The sequence below is a fragment of the Battus philenor genome, unplaced genomic scaffold (genome assembly GCF_028537555.1).
Source record: "Battus philenor isolate CCGP_79_NKW_IND1 unplaced genomic scaffold, ilBatPhil1.0.hap1 SCAF_14, whole genome shotgun sequence".
NCBI lineage: Eukaryota > Metazoa > Arthropoda > Insecta > Lepidoptera > Papilionidae > Battus > Battus philenor.
The window spans coordinates 7,738,023-7,755,733 of record NW_027181676.1 but is presented as its reverse complement, the minus strand read 5'-3'; the positions used below and the strand labels follow the sequence as shown (position 1 = coordinate 7,755,733).

General features: G+C 31.2%; 1 protein-coding gene across 1 annotated transcript; it reads right to left on the bottom strand.

Moving 5' to 3' along the window:
- Window positions 1–8,997: 8,997 nt before the first annotated feature.
- LOC137918391 (death-associated inhibitor of apoptosis 2-like) lies at window positions 8,998–17,554 on the bottom strand. The gene is made up of 10 exons (XM_068761185.1): window positions 16,997–17,554; window positions 16,331–16,476; window positions 15,611–15,742; window positions 14,795–14,999; window positions 13,871–14,032; window positions 13,464–13,535; window positions 12,341–12,443; window positions 11,570–11,717; window positions 10,536–10,857; window positions 8,998–9,166 (listed from the first exon to the last, which is right to left on the bottom strand). Exons 1-10 carry the CDS (start codon window positions 17,432–17,434, stop codon window positions 9,044–9,046), a joined length of 1,851 nt encoding a protein of 616 aa, XP_068617286.1. The 5' UTR covers window positions 17,435–17,554; the 3' UTR covers window positions 8,998–9,043.
- Between the last annotated feature and the right edge of the window lie 157 nt (window positions 17,555–17,711).

Here is a 17,711-nt window from a genome sequence, read left to right as displayed (position 1 = left end):
AGAAAGCCTTTGTCCAACTGTGGACATACTACGTTAGAAATTGTGATAATAAAGAGGTAGAAATAATTTTCGTATGAGAATATGGTGCCACCAGTGGCCATGTTAAGTGCTTATAAGACTGAATTTAAACATTTAAGGCCATGACACTATCATTTAGTGATCTAATTTTATCTACTATATTTAATACATGATAATTAGTGTGAACGACCCGTAATACTTGCGTTAATATTATATAAAGGTATAAATATATTAAAGTATTAGAACGTACCATTGCAGGGAGAGGTATGCCCGCTGTGAGGTAGAGGGGAGTTTGCTAACGCAGCCTTGCAAGGACGTTGCGTCTATGCAACCGGCAAGTATCGTTTAATTAATTCCACCTTCACGCTGACTCACCGTTCCCTACCAGTTATTACAGTGTATTTGAACCCTGCCGTATTATCAAGTCTTATAACTGAACCAACGACATCTTGTGTTTGCATTGTGCACCTCATATATTATTTAATTTCTAATTGGACGTTAAGTATAATTAAAAATTCTTTTAAAAGCTCATTATTGATTTTCGTGTAAAATTTTATAAACGTAACATATATATACGTTGATTACCCGAAACTTATTTTATTGCTTCTTCATAAGATCGCCCACCGTAATAATTTTTAGTATTAATAAATCTTTATATCTCTTTTGTTACAAATACAATAAAGAGTATTTGTTAAAGTAAATAAATAAATTAAATTCAAACACGTTTACATAAAGACTCGCATATTAACAAACCATGCTGTAATTTTTTAAGTTATAAACAAGATATACCTAGACATATACCTAGGTTAACTTTATTACTATTTATTTATTAGTTAAACTGTAGTTAAAAATAGTGCTTAATTTATTTTTTAAGATAAATTTGGACAATATTTTCTTGGAGACAAATAGTGATTGCTGTGGATGGGTAATAGCTCATCCACACTTTTCTTGACGGAACGCGTGTCATTTTTAGACCGACACAATGACGTAGTTAAACTATTCCACTTTTCTGATGTGTCGAAATAAAACATCCGAGCTAAATGCTTTATTTGCAAAAGGGGAATGCGCTGAACAAAGAAATGGATGGCGACCGTATGTTTCGACATTCGGTATCTTTTTTTATTGCACGAATTTACTAACTAGATTCGAGGATTGGGTAAAATTTATTAAAAAGTGACTTATTATTATCTGAGATTAGATGAATACTCATGTACCAGTTCAATTAACATAATAGAGCTTTAAAATATAAATGTTACCGTTTTTGTTTGCAAACAGTAGAGCATAGACCAAAAAAAGAAAGAATAGAGATTTTTTCAAAGATTAAACTGAAAACATAAGACGAATAAAAATGTATTGGACATTGTTATAAAATAGTATATAATTTAATATATTTAATGATAATATATTTTCATTATTATTTTCACATAAGATATTTATGTCAGTTTTGAAAAAAAACATGGCTGTTTGTTTAGTACAACACGTTAACTTCAAAACTTAACTCTTGTAGGATTACTGGGTCATCAATACACGAATGTTAGCACATTTAAAATAAAGGCATATTTGTCATAATTTGTACAAACTGAGATGCAAATGCGTGTGATTTTCCTGTTAGATAATATAGAAATTATCAATAATACAGCCCTTTCCTAGAATAACTGAGTCAGAGTTGCTTCAACTCTACAAAATACACATTGCTGGTTTATTGCATCATGACAACGTAACCAACATTCTATCCTAGATACTATATTTAAATCATCACAATAAAAATTGTGATTATTTATGGCACTGAAACGTGATCTCTCACTTCGGGTTTCATTGGGAAGCTGACAGTTGCTCAACGAGACATGGACAGGGATTTCCCTAGGAGACCGAATTGGGAATGAGGAGGTCCATATGTTAACATAAGTAACCGACATTGATCCAGCTGATTGGCAACTAGAACTGGCAGCGAGCAAGTCACATAGAGGGCAGAACAGGCCGCTAAGGCCTTAAGGTTCTGCAGTTGACACCACCGACCTGCAAGCTCAGCGTAGGAGATCTACCTATAAGATAGACATATGAACATGTTAACGTAACAAAAACTTAAACTCTTAACATTAGGAAACAGAAGACACGGAAACTGAGATATTAATACCATGTAAATCGATGTTAACCTCATTATCGTTATATATAATGAGATGCCGGAGAATATTGACATCCAGTAGAGAATGATATTAAAAATTACTTTATAATACTAACTTACTATATATATACTAACTAATATAATAAACATATACTGACTAATAGTTTATAATAATAATACATATATTTATTATCGAATAAGAAGTAATTTATTCTAATAAAGTTTGTTATATATCTCGCTAGCAACATATACACATTTTATGAAACGGCTAGAAAATGTCAGTTATTAATAAATAAGAATATAATGCTGATATTTTGAATCCAATGTTGATATTTTTAAAGTTTTTTAAAGAAACAATTGCTCTCGTAAATTAATTATATAGAGAGATACGTTCGCTACCACACCGGTGCTTGACGATACAAAAGAACAATATTTATATACAAATTAGAAAAAAGTAACGATAAATTCTTATCGGAAAATAATAACACGTATCTATTTAGAATTATTGTCGTATTCTTATACGATAAGTTTTTGAGACGAATACCCTTTTTTTTCGCATAGGTATTGAAGTCGCATTATAATTAGTAAATAAACAATGTACAATATTTATTTAAAAGGGGTTGATTTTTTTAGTTTATTTAGTTAAAAATAGATTATGTGAGTAATTATGGCAAAGATTATGAATAAAATGTAGTAGTTCCAAAACTGTTTGCTTCCTACATTGTTGACACTTTATCACATATCGACTCTTTCAAAAACATATTGTCATGAAAAAGCCGATTATATTTAAGTATTTATAATTATAGATGGTATCCATTGTATCCATTTTATTGTAAACTGATTATAATATCAAATGATTATTTAACATTCATATTTCTTTCACATTTAATGACTGGCTTTTATAATTTACATTAGATAAAATTCCGCCTCTTAGGCATTAAATAAATTAAATATGGAGTTGTTTTTTAAATGCCATCAATTTAAAAAAAACATGTTATTAAATAGTATTACTAGTAATCAGTGCCAAAAATAATTGGATTTTTATTTTAGTGTCAATGTACAGGATAACGTTTTATTCTCCTTTTATTTTAGCCGAGAAATGCCCACAGCAGGGCATTCCCCATAGTTCACCCAGATGCTTTTGCGCTGGCCGCACCCAGCGATTTCCCGCGACTATATCGTCGGTCCATATGGTAGCTTACATAGTTCTCCCAACTATTCATTGTTCATTGTTATTACTTATATTTTTCTACGAAGTAAATGTAAAATACCGATTCCACAATAAATGTGTAACAGGAAACAATTTCCGTAAACACTCATATTGTGACTAGTTTATAAAATTATTTTATTTATGTATAATCTTATTATACATAATTTTGATACTGGCATTTAATCTTATCGCCTAGAACTAAATTCCAATGTTGAGAGAGAGAATGAGGTTAATTAAGTAAAGATAAATGTATAAAATATAAAAAAGATAAATGTAAAAAATATTTTCAATAAAGATAAACAGTATTTGCATAATTTATTTACAGTCAAACAAAAAAACTCTACTTTATCCTAAACAAAATGATAAAGGATCCTCGTTATTACTTAAAATTGGTTAATTCAAGATAGTCAATATTCAAATAAACCAAAATTTATACAAACTATTATTAATTTAAAATAAATAGTAATTACACCTTCGTTTGGGTGATCTGCGTATCTTGGGTAAGTAAATGATGTTCACATTTGTCAAGTATAATTGCAGTGGTATACACTACACATTTTTTAATGAAATTAAATTGTTCTTAGTAATAACTTATCTAAAATAAAAATAAATTATTATCAAGTAGTTTGTGTAATATACGTTGCAAGAAATTTTATCCTTCCTGAAGGTGCTAGAAGCCTGTAGTTTAAAAAATTCACTTAAGAATATTGCAACACATCCTTTAAAATTTTTAATATACAATTTCTAGAACCTGGCGTTTTGAAGATGAACCGTAATTATTTAAAATTCCTTTTCCACCTAGTCAAAGAGGGTGAACAATCGTAAACAAAATAAAGTAATATGAAATGCGTGCATACATCCGTCTCTTGAAATGTCTAGCTTTTCGGAGAGAGAACGTGCATTTTGCATATTAATACATTTCCAAAAGCGTCGGTTCGGTTGGCGTCGTCTGCGCTATTTCTGAGCGTTGGCCGCTACGTCTATTCCTGGCCAGACGGCCACAGGGCTGCTACCTGTTAACCTGTAACCTATCTATCGAAATTGTGGCTCTCCGAAAACTATCAACTGTAACGGTTGGCATTATTTCTAATTTTATTACTGAAAAGAATTAAAAACAGTTTTTTTAGTCCATATTATATTTATATTATAGAGAAAAAGACTTAATGTAATGAAAATTACTAAAAAAATTAATGCAAAACAATCATTATATAAAAAACATAATCGCCAAATTTGTTGTCGCCTGTGAATGTCGCCAAAAACACTAATTTCGAGAATACTCGGTCAAACTATGACCAGTTCTCTAATTTTTTCATTTTCTTTTTGGCATTAGGATAGGTATTATGAAGAGAGAAAATTAAAATGAAAATCGTTAACAACAGAACTTTTCTTTTCCCATTCCCCTACCACACAGTAAACTAAAACATGTCATCTATTGTATATATTATACCTGTAATGTTTTGGTTCATTATAACCACAACTACATTCTTTTGTTATAAAGTTCGTCGTTAGTCTGAATTGTTATTGTTTCATCATTATTTCAGCCTTACCACGTCCCCTGCTGGACATAGCCTTCTTAATAGATTTCTTTTCATTAACCCGTTTTTGGGACCTCTAATTCAACCCCTATTTTGGGTGGACAAGGTTTCTATTTACGTTATAATTTTTCAAATAATTTTAATTAATTTCCATGCTCATCTTTTGTCCTTCTCAATGTCTTTCATTATTTCCTCTAATTTACTTCACGATATGTTTCATTCCTTTCCATGCTCCATCCCCACGTGCGCTTTTACCTAACGTTTCCGGCCGACCTAACAAAGGTTATCCGACCACCTTGTGGACATCCTACGCTACGGTTGCTGAACCGTGGCTACTTCAAAACCTTAAGGTCCCAGCGGTTATATGTTCTGCGCGTTATGTGGCCTGCCCACTGACATTTCAACTTGCCATTCCGCTGAGTTGTGTCAGTTACTTTCGTTCATTGAAGGGTTTTCTCATTCCTGATTCTACCTTTTAAAGAAATCCAAGCAAAGCCCTCTACGTGACCCAATGAGCGACTGAGGGTTTGCCAATGACACCCGAGGACTTAATAACATTTATTTTAGTTAATTTTCATTATTATTGTTAATAAATAAATACCAGTTATCTCAGTTTAATCTTTATATTGCAGGGGCTATATTTAAAAACAATTCTACTAATGTCATATCACTGTTAATTTTAAAGTTATATTTAGTTTCTAGGCTATTTTATTACTTAGCTATTTTACTTATTGTGATCAATTCCTGAATTACAGCTTGATTTAATAGTAAATTGCTTATAATGGAATATTACTACATTAAATAAATTATTATTAAAAAATGGAAACAATTATACAATCTTTTGAATGTATTATGGAAATTAAACCATCTAATGAATATAAGTTTATAGCAAGCTAATTCACTTTAGTAAAACCACATACTCAACTCTACATTTGAACATATGTGTACAAGAATTATTAACATGAATTTGCAAATTAATCCTGTCTATGGAAATTAAACAATCTAATGAATTTATATTTTATAATTTATGATAAACCAATTCACTTTGGTAATAACCACAAATGAAAATTTCTATTTGACCATAAGGGTAGACGAATTATTAACATAGATTTGCAAAATCATCGTTAACAATATTATAATACTCCAGAGAAAAAATTACATGCGTTTTTTATAATCATAACCTGTAGTAATCAGTTACACAAAAAATGTTACTTGCGATTCCAATATTATTTTCCTTAATAAGAAATACAGATCATTATAGACGAAAACAAACTATTTATCAGTAAGCATAATGGTTCTGTGTACACTTAAACATAGTATCACGTTATAAAAATTAAAAAATAAAAATAAAGACATTATTTAACATTAAGGTCTTCTTTGAAGAAACTGACGAGAAGTAGACGATTTAAAAATATATATAAATTTAAATTAAATGCTAACATAAATATTCGAAATTGTTTATTTCTATGTTTCCGATGATTAAAACATATAAAGTTAATTAGTAAACAAAATAAAACACTGTAAAATTAATAAATTTTTTGTCTCATCACAGAGAGATCGGATATTGGGATACATATTTACTGAATAATGATGTGTTGGATTATTATGGAAAGTACTTAGAAAATGGTGAGTGAGATGGATAACTATTGCTGCTTGTGTGAGTAAGACAATTCACTACACCTGCTTGTGCACAGTGACTGAACACAGATGTTTTTTTTATTTATTTCATTAAAGCTTTCTCCATAATTACTAAGCTAAATTTCTTTACGTAAATGTGTTTCTGAATATTCGATCTCTGATTATAAATTGTAATAGATACAAGATAAATAATTAAATGTTTTTCCTCACAATTTTACCAAATATTTTGTATTACGTTTATATATAAACATCACACTTCATATTGTTATAGACATAATTTCGTAACGAACACATTGAATGCCACATTATGGTATTGTACATATAATATTAATAAGGCTGCAGCAATCACAATCTTCTCTGACGAAGATTTCAATAACCCACACTTCAAAAACAATACAACCAAAGCATTATTCACTTTATCATTCATCGCATTAATCAAAAAGTAGAATTTTTTTATTTCACTGCAAAGTTTAAATTAAAAAACAACAGTTCAAAGTTTAAATTAATAAACAACTGAAAAAATTTTAAAGTTTTAAATTTTTTATGTTTTTTTTTTTAAGATAAACTAAATCCTAAATTTAATAACTAATCGTGATACTTTTTTCAAAATATCCTTACACATAGAGCTATGCAATAGATTTCGTATAAACTGTTTAGGTATCTATATTATCTACGTACCAATAAAATGATAATCATTTTAACAAAAAAAATGTTAATAATTTAGTTTCCGCTTCAAGCCCTTTTTACCTTTTCGAATTTTTTTAATTTCAGTTACTTGCATAGATAATTTTAATACTTTATATAAATTAATAATTGTTTAAAACAAAGCATTTACTAAGTATTGTAAAGTATTTTTTTTTCTTTGCAAGTTTTTAAAAAATACTTTTTTTTAGTATAACATTTTTAAAGTAATTTTATTACAAAGAAACAATCGTATTGTTTCCAAAAATTTTGATGATTTGGTTCTTTGATTAAATTTTAGCATAAATTGAACTTAGATTGACAAAAAATCATCTTAACTTTAAATGTATGTTTAATTTTGGCAGAAGCTGCAAAAAAAATTAAAGTGGCAAGGAAAATTAAATATTTAAGTAGACTCACTTATACACACTTACTTTATTCGATTATAGTTAAGATTACGAGATTGCAATAAAATACCTAATAGAATTTACCATACTCATTAGTTTTAATTAACATTTTACCTGTGAAGGATATCGTTTTAACGACATAATTCTGCATCAATATATATAACATTAACCTGGAAGTAAACAGAACGCAATTTCTACCGCACTACTTTTTCCATAGGCCTAAGCATAAAGACGTCAACTATATTCTTAACAGTATTAGGTGTTGCGTATAATTTATTTTTAACCAAATAAAAATCAGAGATGAATGGTAACTTCACCATATATCGACATAGCTTTTTCATCACAATATATACTTGCTAGGACGTTATAAGATATTTTTACACAGAAATTCTAGTGCTTGTCAGTGATGAGACAATACATGTTAGTCTCTTACATAAGAACACAGTTATAGTTGCTCTCTTTGGTGGTACCCGAGTACTCTTAACGGCAATATATGCCACATACAGCATCCATCAATTTGTAGATACGCTCAAAGAAGCCATCGTGAGTAGTGATTTTTTTCTGAAAAATACCAATATGAACAAATAATAAAATGATTGTGTGATAAAATAAAAATATTAAATGTCCAAAATATAAAAAGTCTAAGGACAAGTTTATACTTTCTTACATCTTCAAACCACAAGGTTTATAATATAAAACTGTCATGAATAAAGTCCCTAAAAAAAGCTGCTTAAAAATAAGAGAACATTTCACTGCATGTCTTTCGATCTAGTGTCAGAAACCATTCCCGATAGTGTGAGCAATATTTTAATTCATCATTATTTAATTTAATTCAATTCGTTTTAGTTTATTTAAAAAAAATGAAAAGCCATTTTTTGAAAACGTTGGACAAAGGTAATTTCACTAAGAACTAGCAATTATTTAGGTAAACAGTTTCAATGTAGATACTACAAAACAAATGATTTTTTGAACATATAAGAACTTTTTATACATTTTTGGAAAGCTATTAAAATGAGGATTTCATTTATGTAATTAATACAACTATTATTAAATATTTATTTGTATAATTATCTAAACGATTGAATAAAAAAGGCTTTTTTTATTCTATGCTTGATGTCAGTTTCTCTACGTTTTTGTGGTTTTAAATAATCTATTAAGATTTGGTACAATACAAATATGACAAAATTTTCAAGAAAAGGCAAACAATAAGTTAATATTTTTTCGCCATAAATATGGTTTTCATAAAAAAGTTAAATCTTTGATATCTTTGAAATCATTCTTTCTTGGTTAGGGTGTATCATCCCTTAATTAACAACATATGAGTTATACATTCAATCGTTTTAAAGCTTTTACATCTATAGCCCCATATATGCGTTTTATACATACTGTTTACTTCTGCTGTTATTGCATACATGCAGAGAAGACGCTGCGGTCAAGCGAGGTACGCGCGGACGAGGGCACGTACTGAAGCTCGGCATAGCGGGCAGGCGGTCAAAGCAGCCCCACACCCGGCACACGAGACCAGGTGCCCACACGGCAGGAATACCACGCTCACCTGACGGCACAATAACACACTCATCTCAGCATCATATCAGCCGACGGAGGCGCAGTGCGAGGCACACACATCCCACCTTCCTTTTCTTAATTCAATTCGTCTCAATATATATTTTATTACATAATGTTTATGCGCAAACTAAATGTTTACTACTATATATACTTATAGGATACACATAAAATTTTAATAGGTATCCAATCCAATATCCTTCCTAAATGCCGTCCAATGCACTAATAAAAAAAGTAAAATACATCTTAATACAACTTAGCCTAAAGTAGGTTTTTAAACGATATCGCCTAGGACTTTGACATAAGCCGCCTACGCCGCGAAATGGGTTTTTGAGAATGTAAACAAACAGTAAAGTACATTTTTGGAAGAAATTCGATACAGCAAAATGCATCGTAAACATAAAGAAATCATTAGAAGAACTGAAGCCACACACATTGAAGTCATGCTGGAAAAAACTGTGGCCTGCTCTGACGAAGAATCTGTGCAAGTTCAAACTTTGACTGCAAACTTAGCCCACATCGCAAACGGAATAGGACAAGATGGGACCAAACGGATAGAATCAAGTGACATTTAGGAATTACTTAAATCGCAAGATGAAGATTTAACTGAAACCGACTTGGCAGAAATCTTAAATTCACAGCCTATTGAAGAAGAGGCTTGAATAAGCACTGGGAATGTGTCATTTAATTTGTAAAATCTTTGGAAAGGTTTAAGAATGGTAAATGAGCTTTGCGATTCCTTCATGAACAATGATCCGTCTATGGAAGAAAGTCTATTTGCTTTGGATTCTTGACCATGTAAATGCGGATGGTTGATATTATAATGTTTATATCAAAAAAATATATTTAAAAAAGCAACTTTTTAGTTTCTTGTTGACTCTTCTCAGCAAATCTGAGCCGGTGGTAGCTTACTACTTATAATGTTAAAATAATCTACAATTCAAAAGTGTATGTAAATGCATGCTTTTACATATAATATTTTGAATTTGAATAGGCCACAGTCTCATGCTCTTGCGCTGCCTCCATCCAACGTCTTCCTGCAACCTTAACTATGTAGTCGTTCCACCTAGGAAGGCCTACCCAAGTTGCACGAGGAATGTGTCTTGCCCACTGCGACTTCAGACGAGCAATTATTCAAGCTTTATACAATCTTGGTTTTTTTGCATATCTCCTCATTTCTAATTCGATCTAGCAGCAAAATTCCGAACTTAACCATTTCCATGCTCCTTGAGTGATCTTGAATGTTCTTATAAGTCCCATTGTAAGCTACCATGTAGATAAAAGTAACAAAACCATAAAAGGCCTCAGTGTTACCTATATAATGCAATAGCAGTATTTTAATAAAATTTTGGTTAAATTACCTCACTATCCATACACACTTTACAAAGTCTTGCTTCCTTCAGTTGTCTGTTTTCTTCTTCTAAAGTCATTTCCTTCTTCGGAGGTGTGGGACTCGCATCTCTTTCTCGCGAATTTGTATTCGCAATATTATTTGTGGCTCCGCTGGTGCAGCTATTTGCATTCAAGGATGTCGGTTGAATCCGTTCCATTTGGGATGACTGAGGCGGAAGTGCTACTCTGTGAGGTCCAAGGCTTCGAGAAGCGGGCGTTGGCGACGTCGATGAACTATCAGATTCGGATCTACTTTCTATTTCTTCTCCAGGGTTAGATGATGATAACATTCTATAAAGTATAAACTATGTTAGTTATGTCATAAACAGAGATCAAATTTATTATATTCATACAAAATAAAACTACAGCGGCAACTTGTACATATACTATGTCTTATAAATAATAATGAAGAAAAGGAACTATTCTCATTCTTTGTGCACAAATGCGTAGTTTGTAATACACACTTTAAGCAATAATTTGTTCGCACAAGGACCATATTTTGTCAATACAAAAGTGCATTTTATATAATCCAGCTTCGGAGTCCATCCATGCACACAAACAGGCATAGTTATCTTACTCATACAAGAAGAAATCAGTTCAATAATTTTTGGATACAGAGTGGTTTTCATATAATACAAATTCATAGTCTAGCACTGTGCACAAAAAAGTGTAGTATGTAATTTCACTTCTATGAGCACAAGTTTGTTCAATATTTTTTGGATACAAAAGTGATTTCCATAATAAGCAAACATTTACGTTTTAAGTAAATATGAATTCAAAGATCCAAGCTCTATTCATAATGTAACAATTTTGCCAAAATGAGCAAACATAATTTTAGACTACATTATAGTGACATCTAATTAAATAATTAACCATTACTATAACCTTAATTATTAATATTAATTATCTTTGAAAATTATAAATAAAGAATTGAGCTGTTTAATAAAATAGACTAGAACTAGATATTAAATATATATTTGTTTAACCAAATGGAAACAATTACCTAGATCTAGGGAGCATGTCTCGCAAGGTTTCAACAAGTATATCTCTTGCCAATCTTTGGCTTTGTGGTGCAACACTCCAAGCTTCTTCGTTCAACTGTTCATCCAATACTGCATCTATAAGAGCTTCTGATGAAGTAAAAGGCAAACCTAAAAACAGAATTTTAATAAAAAAAAACCTTTAATATTGTGGATTTAAAAATGCAGTTAAAATAATATAAGTTTTAGAATATAAAAATATTGAATCCATTTCGTGATTTTGACTTATTATTTTTAGTAAGTAGCATATAATAATGAAGTACAATAATTCTGAAAACAAAGGAATTTTAACAATTATGTCATAGTTTGTAATAGTAACAGTTTTAAAGAAATATACCTTAAGTGTATATTTGTTACATTATGAGTTTTGACTTATTACGTTTTTTTTTTCAAATCAAAAAGAATATGTAAGATTACACTCGCAACAAACTCCTATAGAACCGCTCAAGTTAAGTTAACATAAAGAGGTTAAAATAAAATACCTGTAAGGTTTTTCATGTCAAATACGATTAAGATTTAAAAGCTAATGAGCAAACAGGAAATCGTTACAATTTTATTTTATACAAGGAACTTTTAAAAAGAAATTAGCATTTCAACCGTAATAAAGGCCCTGCTACGGGCTTCTTCGTCCGTGTGTGAATGTTGCGTGTGACCGGGCTTACCATTTCAAACCTTCAGGCCAAAGGACCACATAACAGAATATGTACATTTTATTTGTAACATTTTCTGCTTACCAGTGGAGCGTAACCGCCTGACAATAGCTCGCCTCACCCTAGCAGCATCAAGACCAGCATCAAGGGCAGCTAAAGCTGCACTGCTCTCCATGTACTCATCAACCTGACCCAGAAAACATTCATCCATACAGTCAGTAATAAAAAAGCATAGAATAGAATAGAAAAGAGAAAAGAACAAAGAAAAGAATAGATAATTCCTTTTAAATGACCTTTAAAAATATATCAGTTTCCAGTTGTATCCCAATATTTTATTCAAACATTACTAACAATCATTATATACATATTAAAAACAACAACAATATATTAAAAATTGTGAAGTTTTTAACTAGTTGACCGCCACCTGTTATTAAAGAAATCACCCACAACCCACCCGTTCTACTTAAGGCGTGCACTATTACTGAACTTCTGTCCACAGTTCTTTGGATACACTGAACTCGATACGAACTACGAACGTAACTTACTACCTTACACTTCAAAATGGATAATGGTTGAAACCTTTGCCAAATACCCAGTGGTAATAATTACTTATTTATTATAAGTATATATGTTTGTATAAATGTACGTTTTGTACGCGTTAACTACCCATAATTTATGCATCTACCTTTTCCATACTCTGGTTGTCTATAAGAGATTGCCTTATGTGATAACACCGCCCATTTTACTCTTTTGTTTATTATTATGAAACTATTTAAATGTACCCTATAGTGTACAATAAAGAATATTAAATGTGATAAATAAATATAATAATTAACTAATATGATCATAATTTTGAAAACATTTCTTACTAAATTATCAGTACCATATTTATTATTTCTAAAATCACTGGTTTTAGGTTAGATTACCATACATTAATCGAAAGTAAATTAGCTATACATTCACCCTATTGATGAGTATATGTCTAATTTAACATCTGACATATGTCATGGTATTTCATGGGATGGGATATTGGTCATTTTATTTTACATAAAATATTTTTTTAGTCAAATGGAATTTAATTTTTGAATTTGTTTAAAGCATTAAATCGCAAGCAGTAAACATCGGAAAGGGATAACCCTTTCCGATGTTTACTGCTTATTACAACTAAGAAATGTTATTATTAAATAAAAAAAAATGTTATTCTCACCTGACTTTCACAAACAGGAAAATTGACGCTAGGATTTCGTCTTCTTGAAGTTAAACCACTGTCTGCCGATATCTAAAAATTATATACAAATATAAAGATGATATTACTAAGCTGTTGCAAACTGACGGCAAAAAAACCTTTGAGGTTATAATTTCCCGATAATGCTATGTATACAATACTTGCATAGATTAAGACATAGTGGTGCTATGTATGACATCTGTCTGTGCTTCTAAAGGCTACTACCAATAATGTGACATTTAACACCGAGTCACAAAGATCGCAAAAAAGTATAACAATTTTTTATTGTAAAATAAAATAAATTAAATTATGATGGGATATATTGTTGGCTCTACACTTTAGTTACACAGGTTAGTTTCAGGTAAGAAAAAAAAATGAATAGAACTTACTGTTCTCGGCACTGGGGCACGGTTACGACAAGTGTCGACAAACTCTTGTCCCTTCACTAGCAATACATAGCCGCAGTGTGGAAACCAGTGAGCGTGTTCTGACCATGGTGCATCACCAGCCTCCCACTTGCCCAAACCACCGTCGCAGTAAAAACATCGCACCTAAAAAGATTATACAGTAAAGGACAACTTCACATTGTCTATAACAAATATAAAAAAAAATTACAATGAACAGAAATCAACATATAAAAAATCATATCACCTCTGAATGTTACATAAAATTAAAGATATTCCATTTATACAACCGTTTATGTTAACAAACAATATGTATAGCTCAATTATCAGCAAAAAGTTTCAAAACATTTCCACTTCTTTCTAACCATTCTGCATAGTGATCAATCTAAAATAAGTAAGATAATTTTTTCCAAAATAGGACAGGCCAATAACTTCTAGCATTTAGTCTGTAGAGAAGATTCGTAGAAAATAATTATTGTTAATATTTAGCAAGTTTTAAAAATGCTTTTAATATCAAATAATGTTATTTTAATAAATTAATATTATAATTAAGTTGTTTGTTCTGTAACCATTGATTTTTGGTGTGTCATGTATTACTTGACAGCAAATGACATATACATTTACCCCTTCAAAGCTTTCACATCCATAACCAATCATCCTGTAGGTGTAGTGAACAAATTACACTTTAGCACTGGTACAAACATTTAGCACTGGTGTATTTTAAGTTTGCACACTGAAGACATCTCAATTCGAAGTGATCATCATTACATAGCTTGAACATGTGCACAGCCCTAACTCATTGGAAATTAAAGATTCTTATATTTTTATAATTCTTGCATTCATCCTTAAATTCATCATTAAACTTTTCTGTATAACTTATTATCCTGTAACAGTTATTTTTTTATTTACCTGATCATCTACACCTGTATAATAAAAACCAGCTTCAGCCAGAGCTCGCGGTTCCTGTGGTCTGTCAGCTGGCCAACGGCTGAAAGTGCAGAGACGAGTGGCCAAAGCAGCGTAGTCTGGGTGTCTCGCCCCTCCCCCCACCACACCCAAAGACCTCCACGAACTGCCCGCTGCAACGACGCGTGCATTATGCGCTGCACCCGACCTACCAACACACACATGATTTTAGTTCTCAACTGAATTATCTATGAGCACAGAACAGCCTAAGCCTAGTCACTCCATGAAGTTTCCGCCGAAACGATTTAAGAGGTCTGCCACATAAGAGCACTTAGGCCAGGTGCAGATTAACAATAGGAAATATTATACAATGCATAAAACAATAAAGATTATGGCTTGTCCACACACTTAAAACTGGCCACAAATTCAAAAACAAAATATTTAGCTTGATTTTGTTACATAAACATCGCCATCCATATGCTTGCCATGCTTAGTATGATTGCAAGGTATGATCGGATAGACTACAAGAGCTTGCAAACCTACACGAATCAAGTAATTTTGTGTCTGTTTGTTGAGATTTGCCAAGCAGTCCACAAACCTGGTCTAACAAACTATATATTTTAATAACACTTTTTCTTTAAAGAAAATCACATAGTTATGGAACACAATGCACCACACACAATATTAGCGTAATAAAAAATAAAACTTCATAGATTTGATTTCGGTAGTTTGAGTAATATAACTGAAATAATATTCCAAGGAAACTGTAATAATATTCCTATGTTTGTCAGTCACTTAAATTCAAATAGTATTACTCACGATTGGGGCTGGTTGTCAGTAACTTCAGCAGGTGGTATTGGACTGGATAATGCAGGGGTAGGTATTGTAGTAGCATCATAATTACGCTGAGCTGTCTCAAGGCGTATGGCATGTGCACAACGAGGGAAATACCTGAAATCAGAAAGATTAATGTTTAATGAAATACCATGTAATTGAATATACATTTATTATGCAGTTCTGTTATGTAAAACCATACAAAAATCTTTACCATAAAACAAAAGATTTATAACATAACTAAACATTTTTAATAATCATGACACTGTATATATAATTATTACTGTTTTACATTAAGGTTTAAGGGCCTAATCTTATAGTTAATTTTTTTCATAAAAATTACGAGAATTATTTTCTGAGGCTTTCTTGATGAACTCATTTCTTTTTAAGTATCTTCTACATAATAGGTAGATACCTTTTGGGGTCTATCACTCTCTATTAAAACACAATGCTCAGTGATCAGTTATCTATTCCTTTTCTTTACATTAAATACTTTAGAGCTGGGTAAAATGTATTTTCATGAAAATAGAGATATATCATAACACCCTCCATTTGCTTTAAAACCTGCTACCCGCATGAAAGTTCTCACTCCCATTAGTTGGTGTTACCAGTCCTATTGGGAACCAACGGTCTACATTTGTATGATGTACATCCAGAGCTTTAGTAATATGTAATAAACAATGTTTACATACAATATATACTTACATTCTGTGTACTTCAAGAGGAGACCCCAAGGAACCAAAGTTTCTAAACGGTGCAAGCTCCCCACCACACCAAGCGCAACGTAAACGACCTTCACCAGCATGATAGAAGCCAGCATTTACTAATGCCTCTTGTGATACTGAATTATCCTGAAAATTTTCATTTGAGATCATTTGAGAACAATAGTATTCATTTATTTTAGCATTTAAAGTATGTATTATTTATATATATATATATATATATATATACATAATGACTACTAATGACTAACATTTAAATAAAGTACAATTGATGTGTTCCAGTAATAAAAAATAGGTTAAGGTTCAGCTTCAGACTCTGCCTAGTAGGCGAATTAAGGATTTTCAACATGATACTACAAACTGCAAACAGCTGATCAATGCAGAACAGTATGTATAAAGCCAACAGTGCACCAAGATGAAGTAAATCTTTAGATGCATTTTAAATATGTATTTGGAAATAAATATATATACTCTAATATGATATTGCATGTGGGTTTAGCATTGATACTCAATAAGAACATGATTTTTTAAAGACAATAATTATCATCATAAAGATGATGATGGTGTTAAGTATTTCAGTTAGACAAACAGTATTTATAACCTGCAACAGTATTTAACAGCTCAATACAATCTTGAAATATAATCTTACATTCCAATTCGTGAACGATAGTAGTCGAAGAGTATCGGTTTTATACATTTCGTCTCCATCAGTTATACCGTAATCTTGAGACGTTTCCAAGTCACTCCGTCTGTCATTAGATGATGATCGGTTAGATCTCTGAGGCGAAGATACAGTGTGTGCAACAGACTCATTAGTTGACGGGCATTCTCTTCCAAGAACTAGAGGTACATTGCCGGATAACTGAGGATTTACAACAAACGCACAGTTTGGATCCATCGTCCGATGTCGCCACATTACTTGGTCTCCATAATTCCATTGCGAAATTTTTCCACCACAACTAAAACATTGCACTTCTGTTCCTTGTCCTGTATAAAAGAATCCCGCCTTTGCAATTCTTATTGGATCTACAGGAGCTGACGAAGGCCAATTTGTAAATGTATTCAGTCTATTCGTTTCAAGATTCATGTTTGCAGATACATGCAAATGGGCGTATCACATAAGTTCTTGGAAATACTTTTATTAATAATAAAAGCTGAATGAAAAATCCTATAGCTTCAGATTATCTATTGCTTGGTGTGTAATGAGTATAGATGAATCGATATATATATAGCTTAATATCGGTACTTAAAAATGACATTGACATTTTATGATTCGTTAAACAATATCATTATGTAACTTACTTTAATTAAACGAAAAATTAATTAATCCAAACTAATTTGGATAAATTTAATATGAATTTATC